Source organism: Thamnophis elegans, chromosome Z (genome assembly GCF_009769535.1).
Source record: "Thamnophis elegans isolate rThaEle1 chromosome Z, rThaEle1.pri, whole genome shotgun sequence".
Lineage (NCBI taxonomy): Eukaryota > Metazoa > Chordata > Lepidosauria > Squamata > Colubridae > Thamnophis > Thamnophis elegans.
In genome coordinates, this window is record NC_045558.1 from 92194211 (window position 1) to 92217333 (window position 23123).

Consider the following 23123-nt stretch of genomic DNA (forward strand, 5'->3'; position numbering starts at 1 on the left):
CTTTTCTATTGTGAATATAATATAGGCTAAAATATATAACGCAGGCTGAAATAGGGAGAAAGTATCTGCTGTTCTTCCAAGAACCATAGGCTGAATTATTACGGTCTCACAAAATTTTTCACATATTCAGTTTTCTAAAGAAGAAGATTCAGTTTCAGAATGATGCCAATGGGGAATTTCCTTCTAGTGTAAATATAAAGTGTTTCTACCTCATATCTCCTGGAACTAATGTACACTGGCTACTGTGTTGCACTATAGGTCCAAATATCTAAAAATATTTAACATATGCTTTTGTCTATTTAGCCTACATTTAAAAAAATTCTAAAGACAACAAAGTTAGGTTATTGATATTTTAAAGAAACATTAAGCTCTAAATATTTAACTTCAAGTACATAATTGATTTAGAAAATGAAAGCCATATAAATAGTAAAAAAAACCATGAAAGTCATAAAAAATAAATTAAATTATAGCTACAAACACATTAAATACCAGAAAAGTTTTTCCAGTAAAAATATTTGCACCTAATGCCAAAATAATAACAAATCTCCTTAAAGAGAGAATTTCTGATGTTGGAAGCCACAATAAATGAGGTACAACTTCCATTTATAACCCACCTTACTTTAGAAGATCAGAAAGATCCATATAGATATAGAAACTGTTAACATCTCAAATACCCTGGACAGAAGTTCAGCATTTATTACCAGGAAGGCTAACTCTGGATGTTGTGTACTCTACTCCATGGGGAGATGTTACCAGCTTGGGGAAGGCAGGTTTTGCAGTTAAAAAGTTTTTTTAAAAAACCTTTGTTCTTGAAAAAGACCTGATCAAAAGGTGTGTGAGCTAGTGAGATGTATTTTATTTATCACTTCATTTTGAGTATGTATTTTTGTACTGTTGAGATGAACCTGAGGGTTTAATCAATGGCATTAGAAAGAGCAAATAGGGAGGAACAACATATGATAGATGTGAACATCTATGTGAAAATAGCATGAATGAAAAGTTAAAAAGGCTAGAGACTTTACACCACAAGGATCTGCATATCATGGTTATTATTGATTTTGCATAGAATGATTTTAAAATAGCAAATGGCAAATTTATGGTTTAAAAGCAATTTTGGTCTGAAATCTTTAAAGGGAAATTCTTGCTTAGTATAGGTAAATAGTTGCCTATTATTTATTTCTTAAATGGCTGCATGGAATTTTGTTGCAGATCTTAGTTACCTGTGACCAAAGCTGAATGCTTGTGTGGCAATAAGGGCTTAAATCCTGTTCCTGTGTTACAAATGCTGAAGTCACTGCATTGGCATCCTTTTGACTAGGTATGGTCTTGCTTTCAGTCTGAATCTCTGCAGCAAGAAAACTTTAGCAATCACATTCATTTTGGTTTCCAACTGCATCTGGAGACCTGTAGCTAAGACCCTACCCACAACTTGATAGATCTCCTTGAGCCTTCATTTATACAGTATTGCCCAATGGCATCCATTTGCTTAGGAATTATTTATCCTCTACTTTTTAAAAAACGAAGCTGTTCTTTTTAGCTAATGAGAATTTGAAAGGACATGACTAGCTAATAAGTTATGGCATGCAATAGCTGTGGTGTGTGAACTGAGGCAGGTGCACATTATATGGAAAGACCACAGGCAGCTGGGTAAAGCAGGATATGAGTAAAAGGGAGAGAGGGAAAGCAGCCTAGAAAATAGACCGAAGGTAGGGCTGTCAAGTGGCAGGGTAGTGAGCCTAGCCTTGTTTTTCTTGTATATGGCTCCTCCTGCTTCTGTCCTTTCCTCCTCTTCCTTACGAGGAATGGCCTGAGTCATCTTGTTGCTGAAACCCAACACTACCTATGATGGCTCACAACAGCTGGAGAAAAAGCAAAGTGCAAAACTCTCTCCAAGGCTGACTGCCTAGAGAAGGCAAGACACATACTACCAACTCCCCTCCCCCATAGAGTTTACTTTGTCATGTCTAAAGGAAGGAGAATTCCCTCTGCTACTGGAGACCCCATCTCTCTTACAAACTGTCCTAGATAGGTCAGGTTCATAAATTTAGCATCAATACAACATAATATTCACAAATATACTGTTTACGTCTTTAAAGAGCTTTTTGACCTTTTTTGACTTCACATACAGACAATTTTCTTATGTGATAGGTCACTGTTACTCTGATTTCTTAAGTTGGGTGATGAAAAGCCTTTCTCTTTCTACATAATATCTTTTGCTTGATTTCCTTTGGCATAAACAAAAGACACAGTTACTTGTTTCCTGTCCGTTGTATTTTGATGAGAACTGGAGATGGTATAAAGTTAGGCCAAATGTTTGAACTACAGTATGAATAAATTTCTTCTTACATGAGCTTAGTTAAAATTTGATTCTCTCTGCCTCATTTCTACATTGGTATCTATAGGAGTAGTGACTGTAGCCACCTAAGGTTATTATTTGAATAAAGATTCAAACTGATGCATTGAATATTTGTAAGCACTTTATAAATGCTTATTATTTTTTATAATATTCTATTCAGGAATTAGGACTAACTCATTTTATGTTTTCCCCCTTATATTCGTATATCTTTCAATAGATTTCATTTGCAGATTAGAGACAGCATTCTATGTGTCATTAAATTACTCTGAACTGAGGGTAGAATACAATTGCCTTTCAGGTTTTGTGAATCTAAAGACATCTAGAAAAATTTGGAGACATTTCTAAAATAATATGTTCCCAATTTCTATAAAATAAATTGTTTTTTAAAATCTTTGTTGCCATTCATAGCAATAGTAAATCTATAGTTTATAATACTCCCAACAGCATTCTTTGTAAGAATAGTAGAGTGGGAACAATGGAAGTACTAGTGTAGTGCTGCCCCCCCCCCCCCAAGGGCAGTGGAGTCAGGGTCCGCCTGGCCTTCTTGGTATGGCCACTGGTCCACACTGGTCCTTTGCTCAGACATCTCTACCGGCCTGGGTCATGTAGTGGAGTGGTAGTCTGTCTGTCTGTCTGTCTGTCTCTCTCTCCCTTCCTCCCTCTCTCTCCTTCCCTCCCCCCCTCTTCCCCCCTCCCCTTGCACCTGCTTCCCTTTCGTCCTGCCTCTTTTCCTATTCTCTCAGGGCTCTTTTGCCATTTCCCCCTTAAGCCTCTCAGGTCTCTTTTTATCCCTTTCTCTAGGTCTATTTTCCTATCCTCTCAGGGCTCTTTCACCATTTCCCCCTTAAGCCTCTTTTCTTACCCTCTCAGGTCTCCTTTGCCATTTCCCTCCTTAGTTTCTTTTCCTACCCTCTCTCTTTTTATCCCTTTCTCTAGGCCTCTTTTCCTACCTTATTTATTTATTTATTTACTTATTTATTTATTTATTTATTAGACTTATATACCGCTTCATAGGGCTTTCAGCCCTCTCTAAGCAGTTTACAATTTTTTTTAGCAAATTGAGTCAGCAGCTTGCCCCCACAGTCCAGGTCCTCATTTCACCCACCTCGGAAGGATGGAAGGCTGAGTCGACCTTGAGCCGGTGAGATTTGAACCACTGAACTGCAGATCACAGTCAGCTAAAGTGGCCTGCAGTACTGCACCCTAACCACTGCACCACCTCGGCTCTTAAGAAAGACCCCTTCTAAGGGGTCTTTCTCCATTTCCCGCATAAGCTTATTTTCCTATCCTCTCAGGCCTCTTTCACCATTTCCCCCTTAAGCCTCTTTTTCTACCATCTCAGAGCTGTTTTTAATCCTTTCTCTAGGCCTCTTTTTCTATCTTCTCAGGGCTCTTTCTCCAGTTCCCCCTTAAGTCTCTTTACCTAACCTCACAGGCCTCTTTCTCCATTTCCCCCTAAGCTTATTTTCCTATTCTTTCAGGCCTCTTTTTATCCCTTTCTCTAGGCCTCGTTTCCTACCCTCTCAGGCCTCTTTTTATCTCTTTCTCTAGGCCTCTTTTCTTACGCTCTCAGGCCTCTTTCTCCATTTCCCCCTAAGCTTATTTTCCTATCCTCTCAGAGCTGTTTTTAATCCTTTCTCTAGGCCTGTTTTCCTACACTCTCAGGCCTCTTTCTCCATTTCCCCCTAAGCTTATTTTCCTATCCTCTCAGGCCTCTTTTTATCTTTTTCTCTAGGTCTCTTTTCTTACGCTCTCAGGCCTCTTTCTCCATTTCCCCCTAAGCTTATTTTCCTATCCTCTCAGAGCTGTTTTTAATACTTTCTCTAGGCCTCTTTTTCTATCTTCTGAGAGCTCTTTCTTCATTTCCCCCTTAAGCCTCTTTTCCTATCTTATCAGGTTTCTTTCTCCATTTTCTAAGCTTCTTTTCCTACCCTCTCAGGCATCTTTTCCCCCTTCTCTAAACCTCTTTTCCTATCCTCTCAGTGCTAAGTGCTCAACTTGCGACCGGTCCTAAAGTCCTTGACTTATGACTGGCCGTAAGTCCTCGACTCACGATTGACAGCTGGCAACAGCCTAGCCGCGCCTGATTGGCTAAGACGCGGCTGGCTGAGCCCGGGCTGCCAGAGGCACTCCTATTGGTCGCCCTTCTTGACTGCTCCCATATAAATAGCTGTCAAGCAGGGTGAGGTGCTGAACTCCCTCTGTATATAGTTAACTGTTGCTGTTACCCAATAAATAGCTGTTCGCTTACCTCAGCCGCCTCATTCGAACTTCAACACTGGCGACGGAAGTGAGATGCTGACAGTCCCTGCCTGAACAGCCACTAAAGACAAGGAAGCAAAATTATTATTTTTTCTTTTGAAGAGAACGACTATTTTTACCTCATGCCGCAACAGCCATGGCTTCCCTTCCGCCATTCGCTCCATTTGGAACCGCCGGTGAGTCTTGGGTCAGGTTCCTGGAGTGTTTTGAATGCTTCCTGATTGCTAACAATAACCACAACCTGTCCTCGGACCACAAGTGCAGCTTCTTTTTGAGCTCGTGTGGTCCCGAAATGTTTAATACAGCCAGGGCTCTCGCTTCGCCTTGGCCATATATGTACTCAGCTGAGACATTTTAATAACTAAGCTAAAAAACCACTATGCTCCGACGCCATTGAGGATTGCCCGCCGCTACGCATTCTGACAGTGTGTTCAGAAAGACTCTGAGATTGTGAGCCAGTTCTTACAGTCTCTACAGATGGCGGCGATCCAGTGCGTGTTCGTCGACCTCGATGACTCTCTCGTGGAGCAATTTGTCTGCGGAGTTCGAGATCGCCTCTTGAAAAGGAGGCTGTTGGCTAGGGCAGAGATCACATTGCAGCAGACGGTGGAGGAAGCTAGAGCCGTTGAACTGTCAGATGGATGAGATGCACCACATCCAGCTGCCACCTCCGCCAACCCACAGAACCTGCCTCATCGATGAGGTTGTGCCCCTCAATGAGTTGGAGGAGGACCAGGTGGACCGCGTGAGAGCTGTGCCCAGATGCTTACCGCCGCAGCCAGCCAGACATTCTGCCGTCACCGCTTGCTTGGGTTGTAGGGGCAACCACCCTCACTCTGCATACCCTTTTAAAGCTGCCATTTACTGCAGGTGCTCCAAGAAGGGGCATTTGGTTCAAGTCTGCTGTGCTACATTGCCGCTCAACCTGCAATCGGACGCCTAGCTTCAGCTCTACAGCCAGCCGGCACAGCCACGCCTCCAGCAGCACCGCCACCAGCAGCGGCAGAAGGACTGTTTCGCTGTCTCCAGGAATCCTCCAGACACCCCTGTGGAGTCGGTCAGCAAGGCATCGGCCAACTCCAAGAAAATTACCGTGTCCCTGCTGCTGGAAGGGGCACTCTGCATCATGGAGGTCAACTCTGGCTCCTCCCGCACCCTCCTGTCATGGGCCACTTTCTCTCAACTGTGCCCGAACGTTGACTGTGCCCAGCTGCCTCCGTCCGACACCACCCTTAAAGTCTACCAAGGCAGGTAGGGCAGGGCGGGCACTCAAATTCTCACCCTGGGCTGTCATTCTGTGTGGGTAGACTATGGGGCTTTCCATGGCAGTCCTCCCATCCTGATCGTGGAAAAGATGCTGCCTGCCCTGTTAGGGCTCGATTGGTTCCCCTTGCTGGGCCTGTCACTCTTGGGGGTGCATCAAACCACGGCTGCCTCACCTAGCATTGAAGACATTATTGCAGAATTCGCTGATGTCTTCGGTGGGGGAATACAAAGGGACCCCTATTTCCCTGAATTTGGATCCCCAGGTTGCTCCTATCAGGCTGAAGGTGCCTTTTGCCTTGAGGCCGAAGGGTGATGCCAAACTAGACAAATTGTTGGCTCAGGGCATCCGGGAACCTGTTGACCACTCCAAATGGGAGATTAAAAAATTCCATGACTTCTTATACGGACGACATTTCACACTCTTCACTGACCACAAGCCTCTCCTTGAACTTCTGGCCGGTGACCGTCCTATCCCTCCCATCCTCTCTCCTCAGATGACCCGTTGGACGGAGTTCCTGGCAGCGTATTCTTATACGCTACAGTACTGTCCGGGCAAGCAGCTAGGGCATGCTGATGCCCTCAGCCGCTGCCCCCTCCCTATTGCTGACCTGCAGCCGGTGCCATCCTTGTCAATCCTTTCCATCGCCTCCCTTGACTTCCCACTGACTGCCTCAGACGTGGTGGCTCACACCATGGCCAACCCTGTCCTTTCCCAAGTCTTCTTATGGGTCTTGAGGGGCTGGCCTATGGGTAGGGTCTCTGAGGATTTCCGCCCCTTTAAAACCTGCCAGTTGGAGCTGTCCATCCACAGCGGGTATTTGCTTTGGGGGAATAGAGTCATCATTCCCCCCCTCCGCCGCCAGGTGCTTGACTGCCTCCATGGGGACCACCCGGGCATAGTTCGCATGAAGGTGTTAGCTCGCAGCTATGTCTGGTGGTCCCACATGGATGAGGAAATAGCAGCCTGGGTGGCACGGTGCTCTTCGTGCCCAGTTGTTCTGTCCCGCTCCACCTGCGGTACCGCCCTGGGACTGGGAGGTTCCTAGGGGACCCTGGTTGAGGCTCCACTTAGACTTCACATGTCCCTTCCATGGGCAGATGTTCCTGGTGGTCGTGGACGCTTACTCCCGCTTGGTGGAACTTCTTCTCGTGACTTCCACTGCGGGCCTTGCAGTGCCTTTTTGCAATCCACGGACTGCCGGACATTGTTGTGTCTGACAATGGGCCGCAGTTTGCATCCACGGCCTTCCAGGAGTTCCTGGCCATGCAGGGGATCCGCTACGCGCCTACCGCCCCTTACTATCCTGCTTGCAATGGCTGGGCAGAACGAGCTGTCCGTTCAGCCAATGAGGCATTGGGCCAGATGGATTGGGGCAACTGGCTGGCAAGGGTGGCCGCTTACCTCCTAGGTGAGCACTCCACCCCTTGCCCTATCTCCAACAAAAGCCCCACCAAACTGCTGATGGGCCAGCGCCTGCAAACCACCCTGGACAGACTGCACTCACTCTACTCAGGGCAATAGCATAGCAACCTGGGGGCTCCTCCTCGCACTTTTGGGGAAGGGGACCTTGTCTGGGCTCAGAATTTCATTGGGGATCCAAAGTGGGTGCCTGCCACCATCACTGCAGTAACCGGTCCCTGCTCTTACAGGGGTGGCCTCACAGATTACACTCAGTGGAGGTGCCATGTGGATCAGTTGAGGCGCCGCCTTCCACTGGAGGCCTGCACTCAATCTGGCCCATCGAGCCCGGCTGCCATCGCCCAGCAGCCGGCCCCAGTTCCACCATGGCCCGCAATTCCTCCATCGAATGCGGTTCCGTTTGAGGCCTTCACACAGTCAGGCCTTCCCTACCCTGCTACCGCCTTCTGGCAGCCACGATCTGGTTCGCCTCCGTCTGCCTTTGGGGATGGGCCAGGATGACGTCTCCCAGAGCTACACTCCCTTCAGGGAGGAGCTACCATAGGAACCTCTTACCCCATCGACGCTGCTGCTGCAACTGAGGCGCTCAAGGCTGGCCCAATGCCAACTCGCCTACTTAAGTGATTACGCATGCACAACCTTCACACATGCACCCTCGCTAGGGGGAAAGGAGTGCTAAGTCCTTAACTTGCGACCGGTCCTAAAGTCTTTGACTTATGACCGGCCGTAAGTCCTCAACTCATGATTGACAGCCGGCAACAGCCTAGCCGCGCCTGTTTGGCTAAGACGCGGCTGGCTGAGTGCGGGCTGCCAGAGGCACTCCTATTGGTTGCCCTGCTTGATAGCTCCTGTATAAATAGCTGTCAAGCAGGGCGAGGTGCTGAACTCTCTCTGTATATAGTTAACTGTTGCTGTTACCCAATAAATAACTGTTCGCTTACCTTAGCTGCCTCACGTCTCATCTGTTCCTTCGAACTTCAACAGGTGGGAGAGACGGGCAAGGGCCTCCTTGGCCAAGCGGATGGCTCGCTCCGCCATGCCATTGCCTGCAGGGTGGTAGGGTGCCACCAGTGCATGGCGAATGCCCAGGCTGGCGAGGTAGGATTGGAAGGGACGGAGGTGAATTGAGGGCCATTGTCCGAGACGATGACATCCGGGATGCCATGGGTTGTAAAAAAGGGTGTCTAGTTTTTGAATGGTGGTGCCAGACGTGGTGGACTGCATGGGGAAAATGTCAACCCATTTGGAGAGAGCGTCCACCACGAGGAGGAAGGTGCGGCCGTCAACGGGGCCCAAAAAATCGAGGTGGAGGTGGCTCCACGGGGCAGAGGGGGTATCCCATTCCCAGGCCGGGGTGGAGGGAGGAGCCAGACAGACTGCCTGGCACGGTGGGCACCTCTGGACCCAGGCAGCAATGTCCGTGTCCATGGAGGGCCACCAGACGTAGCTGCGACCGAGGGCCTTCATTTGCACTATGCCAGGGTGGCCCTCGTGGAGGCAGCGGAGAACTTGCTGGTGGAGGGCCGCAGGGACGATGACCCTGGAGCCCCAGAGGAGGCAGTCCTGTTGGATGGACAGTTTGTCCCAGCGGCGGAAAAATGGCAGGAACTCGGCAAGGCGAGTGTCCACCATCCAGCCCTGGTGGACAGCATCCAGGACTCTCTGGAGGAGGGGGTCGGACCCAGAAGCATGGGCAATGTCGGTCGCTGAGAAAGGGAGGGCGAGCTCGTCAGTCAGCGAGACGACGGAGGCTGTGGGGGCAGGATCGGACACAGGAACGGGTAGCGGGCAGAGGCTGAGGGCATCTGCATGACCCATGTGTTTCCCAGGGCAGTAGAGAAGGAAGTAGGTGTAGGAGGTGAGGAACACCGACCACCGGCCCATGCGGGGCGAAAGGATGGTAGGGGTGAGCCTGTCCCCAGATAGAATGCCCAGAAGGGGTTTGTGGTCCGTGAGTAGGGTGAAGGAGCGGCCATAAAGGTAGTGATGAAAGCGTTTAACCCCCGCAATGGCTGCGAGGGCCTCCTTGTCCAGCTGTTGTAGTTGCGCTCAGTCCTGGACAAGGTGCGGGAGTAAAAGGCAATCGGGGCTTCAGAGCCATCGGGATACAAGTGGCTCAGGACAGCCCTGACACTGAAAGGGGAGGCGTCGCAGGTGAGGAGGAGGGGAAGGCGCTCATTGTATTGGACGAGCACGGGGGCAGCTGTCAAGAGGGATTTGACAGCCACGAGCGCATGTGCCTCGTGGTTCGTCCAAATCCAAGGGGCAGGGGCATCTAGCAGCCGGTGAAGAGGCTCCGCAATGGAAGCCTTATGTGGGATGAAGGCGGTGTAAAGGTTAAGGAGACCCAGGAATGCCTGGAGCTCCGCCTTGGAGGAGGGGTGGGGGCGGAGACAATGGCGTCAATTTTGGCGGGAGTACGGTGGATTCCTTTGGAATCTATGAGGTAGCCTAAGAACTCTACAGAGGGGATGCCAAGCTGACACTTAGATCATTATCCGATTATCTGGATCCCTTTCAGTCTGGATTCAGGCCTGGCTACAGCACGGAAACTGCTTTGGTCGCAGTGACCGATGATCTCTGGAGAGCCAGGGACGGAGGTCATGCCTCCGTCCTAGTGCTTCTTGACCTCTCAGTGGCCTTCAATACCATCGACCATGGTATCCTTCTGCGGCGGTTATGGGGTGTGGGGGTGGGAGGCACCATCCTTCGGTGGTTCTCCTCCTACCTCTCGGACAGGTCGCAGTCGGTGTTGGTTGGGGGGCAGAGGTCGACCCCTAGGCCCCTGAAATATGGGGTTCCTCAGGGTTCAGTCCTGTCCCCCCTCTTGTTTAACATCTACATGAAGCCGTTGGGCAAGATCATTCGGCGGCACGGGATAAAATACCAGTATGCGGACGATACGCAGTTGTATGTCCGCCCCGTGCCAACTCAGTGAAGCGGTTGACGTGATGTGCCAGTGCCTGGAGGCTGTCAGGGTCTGGATGGGGGTAAACAAGCTTGCACTCAATCCAGACAAGACCAAGTGGCTGCTGTGTTTCCCTCCCAAAAATTGGCTAAGCATTCCATCACTCAGGCTGGGGGGTGAAATTTTACGCCCCTCAGACAGGGTTCGCAATTTGGGAGTCCTCCTGGACCTACAGCTGACCTTAGAACATTAGTTGTTGGCTGTGACCAGGGGGGCATTTGCCCAGGTTCGCCTGGTGCACCAATTGCGTCCCTACCTAAACCGGGAGGCACTCATGCCCTTGTGACTTCAAGACTGGACTACTGCAATGCACTCTACATGGGGCAGCCCTTGAAGAGCATTCGGAGACTTCAGCTCGTCCAAAATGCAGCCGCGCGAGCGATTGTGGGTGCACCTCAGTACACCCACATTACACCTATCCTCCATGAGCTGCACTGGTTACCGATTGGTCTCCGGATACGCTTCAAGGTGCTAATCGTCACTTATAAAGCCCTTCATGGTATTGGACCTGGGTACTTGAGAGACCGCCTGCTGCCAATTACTTCCCAAAGGCCCATTAGATCCCACAGATTAGGCCTCCTCCAGGTTCCAACTACTGGCCAATGTCATCTGGCTACTACCCAGGGGAAGGCCTTCTCTGTGGCTGCTCCGGCCCTTTGGAATGAGCTCCCCGCAGAGATTCGGACCCTCACCTCTCTCCAGGCTTTCCGAAACGTGACCCGTCAAAACCGCGCTCAACTAAGCCGCGCCCGATTAAACCGCGTCGCTGACGTCATCAACAGGGTGACAACAGCCAGCGCGGAGAAAGAAGGGCGCTTTAAATAGCGCTTTGAAAGCAAGCCGATTCAACTTAAGGTAAGGGTTAGCTTTAGGGTTAGCTTTAGGGTTAGCTTTAGGGTTAAGTTAAGGGTTAGGGTTAGGTTTAGGGTTAGGTTAAGGATTAGGGTTAGGTTTAGGGTTAGGGTTAGGTTTAGGGTTAGGTTAAGGGTTAGGATTAGGTTTAGGGTTAGGTTAAGGATTAGGGTTAGGGTTAGGGTTAGGTTAAGGGTTAGGTTTAGGTTTAGGATTAGGTTTAGGGGGGTTAGGTTTAGGGGTTAATTTTAGGTTTAGGGTTTACAGTGTGCTTCTGTCTCTGCGCTGTTGTCGCCCTGTTGATGATGTCAGCGATGCGGTTTAGTTGGGTGCAGTTTAGTAGAGCGCGGTTTTGTGGTGGAAACTTCCGAAAAGCTGTTAAAACCTGGCTGTGTCGGCAGGCCTGGGGTTGATGAGTTCCCTTCCCCTCTCGAATCATGTGACTGTTGGTTGTCTTTTAAATTCCCCTGTACCTTTTCTGTTGTAGTTTCTTTGTGTTTGCCTCCCCCTTCCCCTTGGGTTTGTGAGCCGCCCTGAGTCCCTCAGGGAATAGGGCGGCATATAAATAAAATAAACCTCAAACCTCAAACCTCATCATTTTAAGTGAAGGCCAGCGGCTCTAACACATGTCAGCACCCCCCGCAGCATTTTGACGAGTCCTGATTGATTGGCTGCGGCAATCAGGACATCGTCAAAATAAGGCGTAACCCCAGGGATGCCATGGAGCAAATGCTCCATCAGGCCCTGGAAGATGCCGGGAGCAACACTGATGCCGAATTGCAGTTGGTGGCATTTAAAGGCACCACGGTGTGTCACTATGGTCTGGGCCACCATGGTGACCTCATCCACGGGCAGCTGCTGGTAAGCTTGGGCCAGGTCCAACTTGGCAAAGAGTTTGCCCTGGCCCAAGGTGTGCAACATATGTTGCACAATCGGCACAGGATAGGGCTGTGCCTGCAGGGCCTTGTTGATGGTTGTCTTATAGTCCACGCAGATCCTCAGGGATCTGTCGGACTTTAGGGGCAACACTATAGGCGTTTCCCAAGGGGAGTCATCCACGGGCTCTAAGATGCCCTGCGCGATCAGCTTGTCCAGCTCCGCGTCAACCTGAGCCCAGAGAGCAAAGGGAACCTGTCTTGCCTTAAGGTGGATGGGCACCACCATAGGGTCCAAATTTAAGGGGATGGGGGTGCCCTTATAACAACCCAAGGCATCAGAGAACACATCAGAGAATTCAGAGAGGAGGGAATCAAGGGAGGAGGTGAAGCACAGGGAATTGATGCCAGCAATAGAGAGGCCGAAGGCTCGGAACCAGTCGAGCCCTAGAAGGGAAGCTAGGGGGCTGCAGACAACCAAAAGGGGCAAGGGACCCTTAAATTTTCCATACTGGACAAGGAAGGTCCCACAACTCAGAATGGAGATAGGATTCCCCTGGTAGTCCCACAGATGACAGGTGGCGGGAGAGAGCTGGCTAGGCTGTAGACACGGCAGCAAGGCTTTGAGAGTGTCCCAGGACATGATTGAGCGGGCAAAGCCAGTGTCCAATTCCATAGTGCAGGGGTGGCCGGCAAGGAAGATGTGGAGATGCATCTTACCCCGGCCCCCAAAAGAAGAGGAAGCGGAGTCAGCTGGACAGTCAGGAAGCAGAGGCTATGGGTCGGATACGGCGTAGCACCCCAGGTGGGTGGCCGAAGAAGACAAGGCAGGTCGGCCGCCAGCAGGATGAGGAGGAGCCCTCGGGTTGCGAGGGTCGGCAGGAGTCGAGCGGCAGACGGCTGCAATGTGGCCCCTTTTCCCGCACTTGCGGCAAAGGACCATGTGGAAATGGCAGGAGGCCCTGGAGTGGCGGCTGCCACAGCTGAGGCAGGTACCGCTATCCCAAAGGGACATTGACTTGAGGCAGTCGACCAAGGGCTCAAATTCTGCACGGAGGTCATCGGGCCCCATCTGGCAATGGACAGTGGAGTGAGGCAACGAGGGCAAAGCCGACGGACGTCCGGGGCAGACTGGCTGGCCATTTCATTTCACTTCGTCCACCACGATCTTCATGGTCAGCTCGGCGCGGGACAGGATGCGGCAGTGAAGGTTGATGTCGAGGAGACCGTAGATGAATTGTTCCAGGAGGGCATCCTCCAAATCCATGAATTCACAGTGGATTGTGGCAGCCCTCAGAGCAGCCACATACTGGCTGATGGTTTGGCCCTCAACCTGGATGCACCGCCTAAAGAACTGACGGCAGGCGTAGCGCGATGGCGTTGGCTCGTAGTGAAGCTTGAGCCTGGCCATCAAAATGTCCAGGGGCATCGTACGCACTGGCATTGGCATGGAAAGAGCCCTGGTGGTGGCGAACATTTCAGGGCCACAGTAGTGGAGGAAGGTGCCCCTCTTCCTCCCCTCAGACAAGTCAGTGAGATCATGGGCTTGTAAGAAAACCTCGAAGCGTTCGAGGAATGCATTCCACGATTCTGCCTCAGGACGGAACGTGATGAAGACAGAAGCCAGAGCGATGGCAGGAACATGGACGGGGTCCGTGTCACTCATCCTCGTCGCCAGTTTTAAGTACTGACACTCTGAGGAGAGGGTTCAATCAAAGGAACTTTATTTAACACAACTTGTACAACAGTAGTGACGAAGAGGGAACCGTGCCCGCCTGACAGCTATTTATACTTGACAGCTGTCAGGCGGGGAACCAATCAGCAGTGCGCAATTCTCCCTCCGGTTGGCAGCTGCGTCAGAGCCAATCAGCCTTCTTCTGACTCTGGCCGCGGCTGCCGGCTGCGTCGGGAGGACACAACATTATCCCTTTCTCTTGTTTCTTTTCCTATCTTCTCTTGAGAGACTTGAGAGACCGCCTTCTGCCGATTACCTCCCTCCGACCGATAAGATTGCACAGACTGGGCCTCCTCCGAATTCCATCCGCCAGTCAATGTCGACTGGCGACTACACGGAGGAGAGCCTTTTCTGTTGCAGCTCCGACCCTGTGGAACGATCTCCCCGTCGAGATACGCACCCTCACCACCGTCCAGGCCTTCCGCGCAGCCCTCAAGGCCTGGCTATCCCAACAGGCCTGGGGATAAGCCTCTAATTTACCCCACCCGAGTGTTGAATGTTGAATGCAAGTTGTGTTTTTATTGCTTTATTTTGCTCACATATTGTTTATTTCGAATTGCACCCCCTCCCTAATGATTGTAAGCCGCCCTGAGTCCCCTCAGGGAAAAGGGCGGCCTATAAATCCTAATAAAATACAAAATACAAATACAATTCTCAGGGCTCTTTTTCCCTAGGTCTCTTTTCTTATCCTTACCTTTCAGCTTTCCCCACATAAAAACTCCTCTTTCCTCCTCTCCTCCCTCTGTTTCCCACTAAAAACTCCTTCTTTTCTTCCCCCCTCTCCACACCCCCCCCCCCCCAGCTACACCAGGAAAGACTAAACAAAGGATAGTGAGAAATGCCAAACTCAGAAATACAATATATTGCAGGGTTGTCAAACTTGATTTCATTGAGGGCTGCTTCTGGGTTATGTTGACTTTGGGGGGCTGGGGTGGGCATGGCTAGCTGATGTCACTTGTGCCGGGGCACTGGTGGTGGCCGGAGTGTTCTGCCAGTGAAAATGGGCTCCTGAGCTCCATTTTCAGGTGTAATGGCCTCCTGCAACCCTCTGCAAGTAAAAATGGAGCTCCCAAGTTCTTCTTTCACTGGCAGAAGCACCATGGACGAGTCCGCTGTTTCCAGAAGCCCCGTGGGCTAGATCTAAGCACCCCACAAGACAGATCCGGTCCCTGGACCTTGAGTTTGACACCCCTGATCTATTGGCTGTGTTGATCAGTTAAAATAGATAGAAATGAAATGATAAAAGCCTAGCAGATTGTACCACTTTGGCTTATCGGTAGTGATTCCTTAAGATTTGTTTTCTTTGGTGCACCTCTATAAATAAAAAAATAGTACACCAAGGTAATATACTATTGTGATTAATGTTTATTGGCAAAAAAACTTTAAATGAGGACAAATTAAAAATTGTATTCCTTTTTGTAGACTGAAATTTTTATGCATGTATATTGGAAGTTTAAAACTCCAAGAAGAAAGCTTTCTAGGAGATACATGTAACTGAACGCATCTAATGCTATCACATAAGAAGGTTTGCTAATGGTGTGTAATTAAGTCCAGTCTAAAATTCATTTTTTTCTCTTTTTTTCTCATTAGTCTTCCCTCCATTGTTTTGTGACTCTGCATAGAAGTGATCCAGAAGCAGAATGCAAATATGGCAGCCGTGCCCTACATCCCAGGTCCGGACTGCCTACGCCCTTTTACCCGTGAGTCCCTTAAAGCTATAGAGAAACGGATTGCAGAGCGGGAAGCTGAGAAATTGAAGAACCAACATGAGGAGGTTCTTGATGAAGAAAAACAGCCAAAGCCCCGTTGTGACTTGGAACAAGGAAAAGGCCTCCCACTCATTTACGGGGAACCTCCTCCAGAACTCATTGGAGTTCCTTTGGAAGATTTGGATACATTTTACAGTGATCAGAAAGTAAGTACGAAATGTTAAAGGGAAAGATAGAATTCAATAATAATAATAATAATAATTGCAGAAAGCGGCTTTACTCGGAACAGCTTCCATTCTGCAACGATATCTGTAATACCATCAAACTTCCACATCTGCCCATCCCAGGTCTTTGGTAAGGACTCATATAGGTAGACAAAAATGCCAAACCCAGTCTGAACATCTGACTGACTGTGCAATGATCACCACCACTACTACCACTACTACCACTACCACCACCACCACCACCACCACCACCACCACTACTACTACTACTACTACTACTACTACTACTACTAATGTAACAGTGATACCTATTGTCATCGGGGCACTTGGTACCATGTCAAAGAATTTTATAAAATGCATCAAGAAATTGCAGTTTCCTGCAATAACACCAGCAGAACTGTAAAAAACTCTGCTATTTGGAACATTGTACATTTTAGGAAGGTACTTGGTTGATACCTAGGATGCTGGCAGCAACCCGTATTAGCCATTAGCACCAGTCAATGGTATTTGTGATGCATTTTTGAATGTTCAGTTGACTGAATTTCATGTTTAATGAATAAAGTATATAATAATGTGAAGTGGCATTATGAAAGTTTTTCTTGTCAGCCTCCCAAGTAGATCAGACTGGAAACATGAACAGTATTAAAGTATAGAATATAAAGTAAGGAATTAATTCTATTGTATTGTAAAGCTGCATTAATAGAATCTTGCAATTCTAAATATACAAATTTCCCACTGTCTCTTTTTACTGCTTGATAATTTAGAGTGGGGGTAGATTTTTCTTTTTTCTGCTCATTATTCAGTTGTGGATAACTTTTACCTGCCTTTTATCTGATCGCTCCTGAGGCAGCATCTCTTTTCCTCATTTTTCAGAGTCATTCATTACATCCCTAGACTTGCACTCTCCATACAGGTGAAACTCAAAAAATTAGAATATCGTGCAAAAGTTCATTTATTTTAGTAATGCAACTTAAAAGGTAAAACTAATATATGAGGTAGACTCATTACATGCAAAGCAAGATAGTTCAAGCCGTGATTTGTCATAATTGTGATGATTATGGCTTACAGCTCATGAAAACCCAAATACACAATCTCAGAAAATTAGAATATTGTGAAAAGGTGCAATATTCTAGGCTCAAAGTGTCCCACTCTAATCAGCTAATTAAACCATAACACCTGCAAAGCGTTCCTGAGCCTTTAACTGGTCTTTCAGTCTGGTTCAGTAGGAATCACAATCATGGGAAAGACTGCTGACCTGACAGTTATGCAGAAAACCATCATGCTCCCAACTGTTCACCTTTGTCTTCCTCATCCTCCTGCCCAATATACCTGTATATTATTGGCAATTGTTTTACAAAGACAAAATGAACAGAAATCAGCAATCCAAGATTGTACATCTGGGATTGCACTATCTTGCAAATAATGAAAAATACTTTATTTTTGCTGTTCTCAAATAATAAACCTCATTGATATTTTAAAGGATTTAAAACTGATGGTTATTAAACCAAAGTAGGCAACAAGTTCATATCCTATGAACCAAAGTAGGCAATAACAAGTTCATATCATATGAGTAAATGTCTCCTCCCCATTTTACACTCAAACAAAATGAGGTTCAACTAAAAAATTTAAACATTCTTTGGTATTTTTTTGTCAAACGTCTCTTAAGATCATAAGAAAACTGACAGGAGTTTAAAGCTCTGGGAAAACATTTAGACCAGATTCCAAAATCAAGAAATATTTCAATTGAATGTACTGCTGTGTTTGCTCTTTTATGTGATTGAGATCCTTCTTGTAATAACTCAAATGATTAAAAAACTTGATTTGACAATCAACTGATTTAAATGATTTAACACCTTACTTGTTCAGTATTCAAAATTAAAAACAAATGATTTATCTTTATTTCAGGCTGAGATTATCTAGCATGAAAAGTTATTATATGATTTAAGAGTGAAACTACATTTCTATCCCAATGTCTTTCAGTTGTGCCTTGCAATTTTTAATAAAATAACAGAGGAATGGCTAAAAATGGAGCCAAGCTGCTACTATCACATAATAATTTTTTACCTATGCCCACATGGTAGTGTTCCTTTTTAAATGTTCTACAAAGATACTGAATTCAAAATATATATCCTTTAATAAAGCTGAAAGCCAGGAAGTGTCCAAAGCTGCTTTGAATCATGAGATGGATGGCATATAAATGTAACTAATAAATAAAAAAGTTAAAATCTACATCATTATATGGTAGTTACAACTAAATACAGGAAATAGCAATAACAATAGACTTATGTACCACTTTATAATGCTTTAAACGCCTCTCTAAGCAGTTTACAGAATCAGCATGTTGTTCCCCAGGGACGTGCAGTCACTAGAGGCAGGGGAGGCGGGGCCTCACCAGTCTCCTGAGGGAAAGGAAAGAATTTTAAATTTTTTTAAAAAAATAATTAAAGCCAGGATAGTTGCTACCAGATTTCAAGTCACAGTGGCTTGGTGTCTGCTCTCAGTGTTAACTATAGGAGGAGGCCAGAGAACTCAGGGCCTCCTTTGCATAAGGAATTTTTTGCCTTTTAAAAGTTAAGAAAGGGTTAAAAAGCAAAAAAAAATTGTATGCAAAGAAGGCATTGATTCTCCCACCTCCTGATCTGGGAGCAGCGAATCATGCCTGTGCAAGGGCACTTGAGCGACTGCGTAATCTAGCAGTTTCCATCGAGGGTGATTCTGGAGAGGTTGCTCTGGGCCGCCAGCCGCTGTTTCTTCAGCAGCAATTTCTTCTCTGCCCGGCATTTTCTACTGGGCAGAACCGGGTCTTGGTGGCTCCCACGATGCAAAGTGTCCCGCCGGGCACTTTGCATCACGGGAGCCGCCAAGCGCTGACATTCCTGCTGCCCCGGCCTGCAGCCAGCCCAGCACTGAGCGGGGAGGAGGAGGAGGAGGAGGAGGAGGAGGAGGAGGAGGAGGAGAAGGAGAGCAGTGAGTCCTTGTGCTGGCCAGGCGGCCAGGCGGGGAGCAGGTCGGGCGGGCGGTGGGTGGGCTAGCTGGCTGGCTGTGGAGGGGGCCACCTGAGTGGCCATGATCCCCCTCCCCAGCCAGCCAGCCCACCCACCCCCTGCCTGACCTGCTCCCCGCCTGGCTGGCCGGCCGGCACAAGGACTCACCGCTCTTTGTCACTGTTCATTGGAGGAAGCGTCACTGTTCGTTGGAGGAAGCGAGGGGGGGGCAAAGCAGTGGAGCGTGACAGCAAGCAGCTTGGACGGAGCCGGGACACCCAAGCTGCTGGCGGTGGGGGCCACCTGAGCGGCAATGATCCCGGCTGTGCTGCTCCTCGGCGGCACACTTTTGGAATGTCCTTTTGGAATGTCAGCGGGGACAGAGGAGGCGGGGGGCGAGGCGGCACAGCGTGGCAGCGGCAAGAAGCAACACCCCCGCCGCTATGTCTGACAGGCATCTTGCGTTTATGTCTGCCATATACGCAAGACACCTGTCGGACACAGCGGCAAGGACATTGCTTCTCGCCGCTGCTGCGCTCTTGCCTCACCAACGGTAGCCCTCACCGCACATCATTGTTGTTCCCAATAATCTGGGTCCTCATTTTACCCATCTCAGAAGGATGAAAGGCTGAGTCAACCTTGGGCCTGTCAAGATTGAACTCCTGGCAGTGGGCAGAGTTAGCGTGCATTCTAAAAACTGTGCTTAATCAGAGAACTGAAGACAATAACAAAGTACAAAAACAGCTCTTATGTATAAATGGTTAGTTGCATTCATAAATAATTTATTTAAAAGACCTTTTCAATCTGATTAAAATAAAAAATATTAGCATATTTATAGATAAGGGTATTGATGTTTAAGTAACTTATTTTAATATTTTTATAATAATTAGTATTAACAGCTCTACATGACACTCTCATTAAAGAGCAGTACTCAATCAAGAGCAGCGCATGTGTCTTATGAGATTTTATGAGATTTGCAGATTAACAAAATTGGGAGGTCTGGCTAAAATAAGGGAGACAAACAAATTGCAATCTAATCTGAACAGATTCGAAATTGAACTGAGAGAAACAAGATGCCCTTCAACAGGGGAAAAGAGAAAAAAACAGGGCACATACAATATATATTGGAAAAGCACCATATTAGATAAGGACTTGGATGTGAACATTGGGGAAAAGCTAAACATAGGGCAGCTGATAGACCTGATACCGCTCTGGACTGCATTGGAAAAAATATTATTTGAAAAAAGTCCTTATTTCTTGTATTATGTATTGGTGAAACCACAGTAGGACCATTTCATTTGATTCTAAGAATCACATTCCCAGAAGGATATTGATAGTTAATTAAGTTCAAAGAAGGGTAATAGAAATAGGTAATAGATATAGGGACTTGAGGATAATATAAAGGAAATAAAAGATATTTATTTTGAGGTAAAGAAAATTGAAGGAAGGCATGATATCAAAGGAAGGAAGGAAGGCAAGTACCTCAAAGATTGCTATAGGGAAAAAAGTTAGGAGCAATTTTCTATTGCCACAATAACTAGGACCAGAAATAACAGGTGCAGGTTGCAAATACTTAGATTTCACTTAAATATAAGAATATACTGCAGATAAAATAGGGGAACAGTCTAGCTATGATACTTGTGGATTTTTCCTCACTGGAGAAGCAGGACAACATCTTCTTAAGAATAAGTTTGGTTTTCCTCCATAGGACAGAAGGCTAGACAAAATGCTCCTTGTGGTTCCTTCCACCTCCATATTCTACAATTCTATTTTCCACCAAATTCAATGAGATTTTAGCTATTTATATCTACTTTTATCGAGATTTTTAAAAAAATGATATGTTCATATCTACAAATGAAAAAAGTATCCTTGAATTAATTATTTTCAGATATTTAAAAGAGTTCAAATTTCCATAGAAACATTACACATTTGAACCTTTAGGAAGTTTATAAGTTAATTAAATAACCGGATAATTTTCCATGTTACTACTATTTTTTATATTGTCACCAATAATAAGTTTATTTTTTACTGATATTTCTATGCCACTTTACTTCAAACGTTTCTATTTTAAAATGCTAATCAATGCTTCTTGCCCTCTTTGACATTACCATACTTTTATCCAACATTGACAATCATTTTGGAAACAAAACAGTCTACTTTTATCTCATTTGAGTAAAGGAGTATGTTTCTTACTTTCCATTCTAATATGCCACTGCCACTACATGTTTCAGATTACATACTTCCATTTACAATTACTAAAAATTGTGGATTTATTGGTGGCATACTTTGATCGTAGCAGCAATATTTTTCTGTATTTTACTATCCAATATTCTGCTAATGTTACTGCTAATTATTCATGGTTGCTTATTAGATAAAATTATGCCACACCTCACTATTATTTTTTAGACATTCCACCATCTACAATCTAGTGAATGCATTTAGTAGTTTTAAACCTCAGTCCAGGACATTACCAAAATGTTGAACTCTATTAATAGATGTTCATATACAATATACATAATTATCAATAGGAGATGTCATCAGCATATAAAAGAAATTTGTATAGATAATGAGAGTATTCCATTTGTAATATAGAGTTTCAGAAATTTTCACTGCAGCTGATTAAAGACATTTGTCACAAAACAATCATCACAATTTTAATTTTTCTGAATGTATAATATCCAGTGTTGTCATATGCTTGATGATCTCTTATAAAATTTGACTGGGTAGAAAAGATGATTGAAAGTAATATTGTGCTAGAGTCAATATCAATATTTTGTGTCATCATTTTACAAGAAAATTAGCTGACCAACTGCATAACCAGTAAGAATCTTCGCCCTCTAAATCAAATGTATTGGTTTTTTCAGTTACAGATGATTTGGTATTAGACAATTAAGAGCAATAATTATTTATTATGATTTTTCTTCTGAGTTGAATCACTATTTTTTTATCTGTAGTGGCTTTAATAGTAGAGATAATGTCACATTGTCATTTGATTGATATTTTTCTTTCTTTTTTCTTCAGACATACATCATCCTCAATAAAGGAAATACCATATTCCGGTTCACTGCCGCTCCGGCTCTCTACATGTTGGATCCATTCAACCCTATCCGGAATGGTGCTATCAAAGTGCTTATACATTCATATCCCTCAGAATGCTTGAGCTGGATATGGAGTGGTTCCACATTGGGTGGAGGTTTTGGGGGCTTCTGGTCAATAAAACATGGGATATCTGTGGCCAACCTTTACTACTGACAAAGCTGGCTAGACCTGTTGGAAGTTGTAGTTCATCAACACCAGTTTTGATATATATTCTCTGCTATGGCAGATTAAAGTACTTAATTGAAGGAAAGCTGTTGCCAAGGTTAGGGGCTTTTAGGGAAAGCAGATGATTCAACAGAAGATCACAAGTAGAAAAAAAAAGGGGGGGGGGAATGCTTTAAAGTACTCATACAATGGCATATATATGACCTGTATATAAAAAGGAAAAGCAGAGGAAGGTCTGTGGGTGTATGTATGGGTGTGTTATAGCAGATGTTGCAGAACATGCTGTTGAATAAGATATCACCTGGTAAACAAGTGAAGTATAGCTTGCAAGCCCAATGATTCAGTCCTAGACAAGAAGGATAACTGAGAATATATTGGAGCAATTTTTGAACATGTGAAGATACCAAGAGATCAGAGTGTGTCCTATTTAAGGAGTTTTAAATATTAGTAAAACTGTTAAAGGCTTAAAGGTTTTATTTAGTAGTCAGGAGAATCCACAGATATTCCATTATCAGCCATTGATATCACCCCAAAAAGTAAAAGCAAAGCCAAAATACAGCACAAGCCAAAGTAAGAAAAAAAAAAAGAGAATTAAGAAGTATGAACACACATGTACATGCACGCACACTCCCTCCCACAGATTTAATATACCTACTACATTTCATAAATATATTTCACTTGTATATTTAGCTCATGCTTATATTATGTAGGTATCAGTGGTTAGAAGAAATTCCCTCATTTGTTTAAGTCAGAAGTGGGGAACTATCACACTTTTATGATTTGTGGACTTCAACTCCAACCACCATGTCTGGTTCGGGAATTCTGTGAGTTGAAGTCTACAAGTAATAATTCCCCTTCCTTGGTTTAAGTGCTAGCTGTGTGTATATTTATATGAGCTCCCATCCTGACCCTCCATCTGACATCTATCTTTATATAGGCTGTCAATACACTTTATGCCTACAAATGACAAGGATTCTTTTAACTTTATCATATCATTTCCTTATCAAACGCTGAATACCAGTTATGGTGTGCAGAAGTGGTATCATAGTCATAATTTCCAATATCTAAAACGCAATAAATTGGTTAGGTTATTTTCTTTTTTTAAATTTGCCACCATTTCTATCTCATTTTCCTACATCCCATTTCACCATCCTTGTTGGCTCACATTTTTCAAGATAATTATAGTTTTAAGGTTACTAATAACTTAA

The 23123-nt window shown here is 45.8% G+C and overlaps 1 protein-coding gene across 2 annotated transcripts in view; it reads left to right on the forward strand.

The window, feature by feature from the left end:
• Positions 1-15367: 15367 nt before the first annotated feature.
• The window catches only part of LOC116522989 (sodium channel protein type 4 subunit alpha-like), a 70561-nt gene continuing 62805 nt past the window's right edge, over positions 15368-23123 (forward strand). Inside the window, exons 1-2 of one of the 2 annotated variants that reach the window (XM_032238132.1) lie at positions 15368-15649; positions 21673-21791. In XM_032238132.1, coding sequence (XP_032094023.1) covers positions 15383-15649; positions 21673-21791 — 386 coding nt within the window. In that variant the 5' untranslated portion in view covers positions 15368-15382. The remainder of the gene's footprint in view (positions 15650-21672; positions 21792-23123) is intronic. The other variant, XM_032238131.1, reaches the window with a different exon arrangement.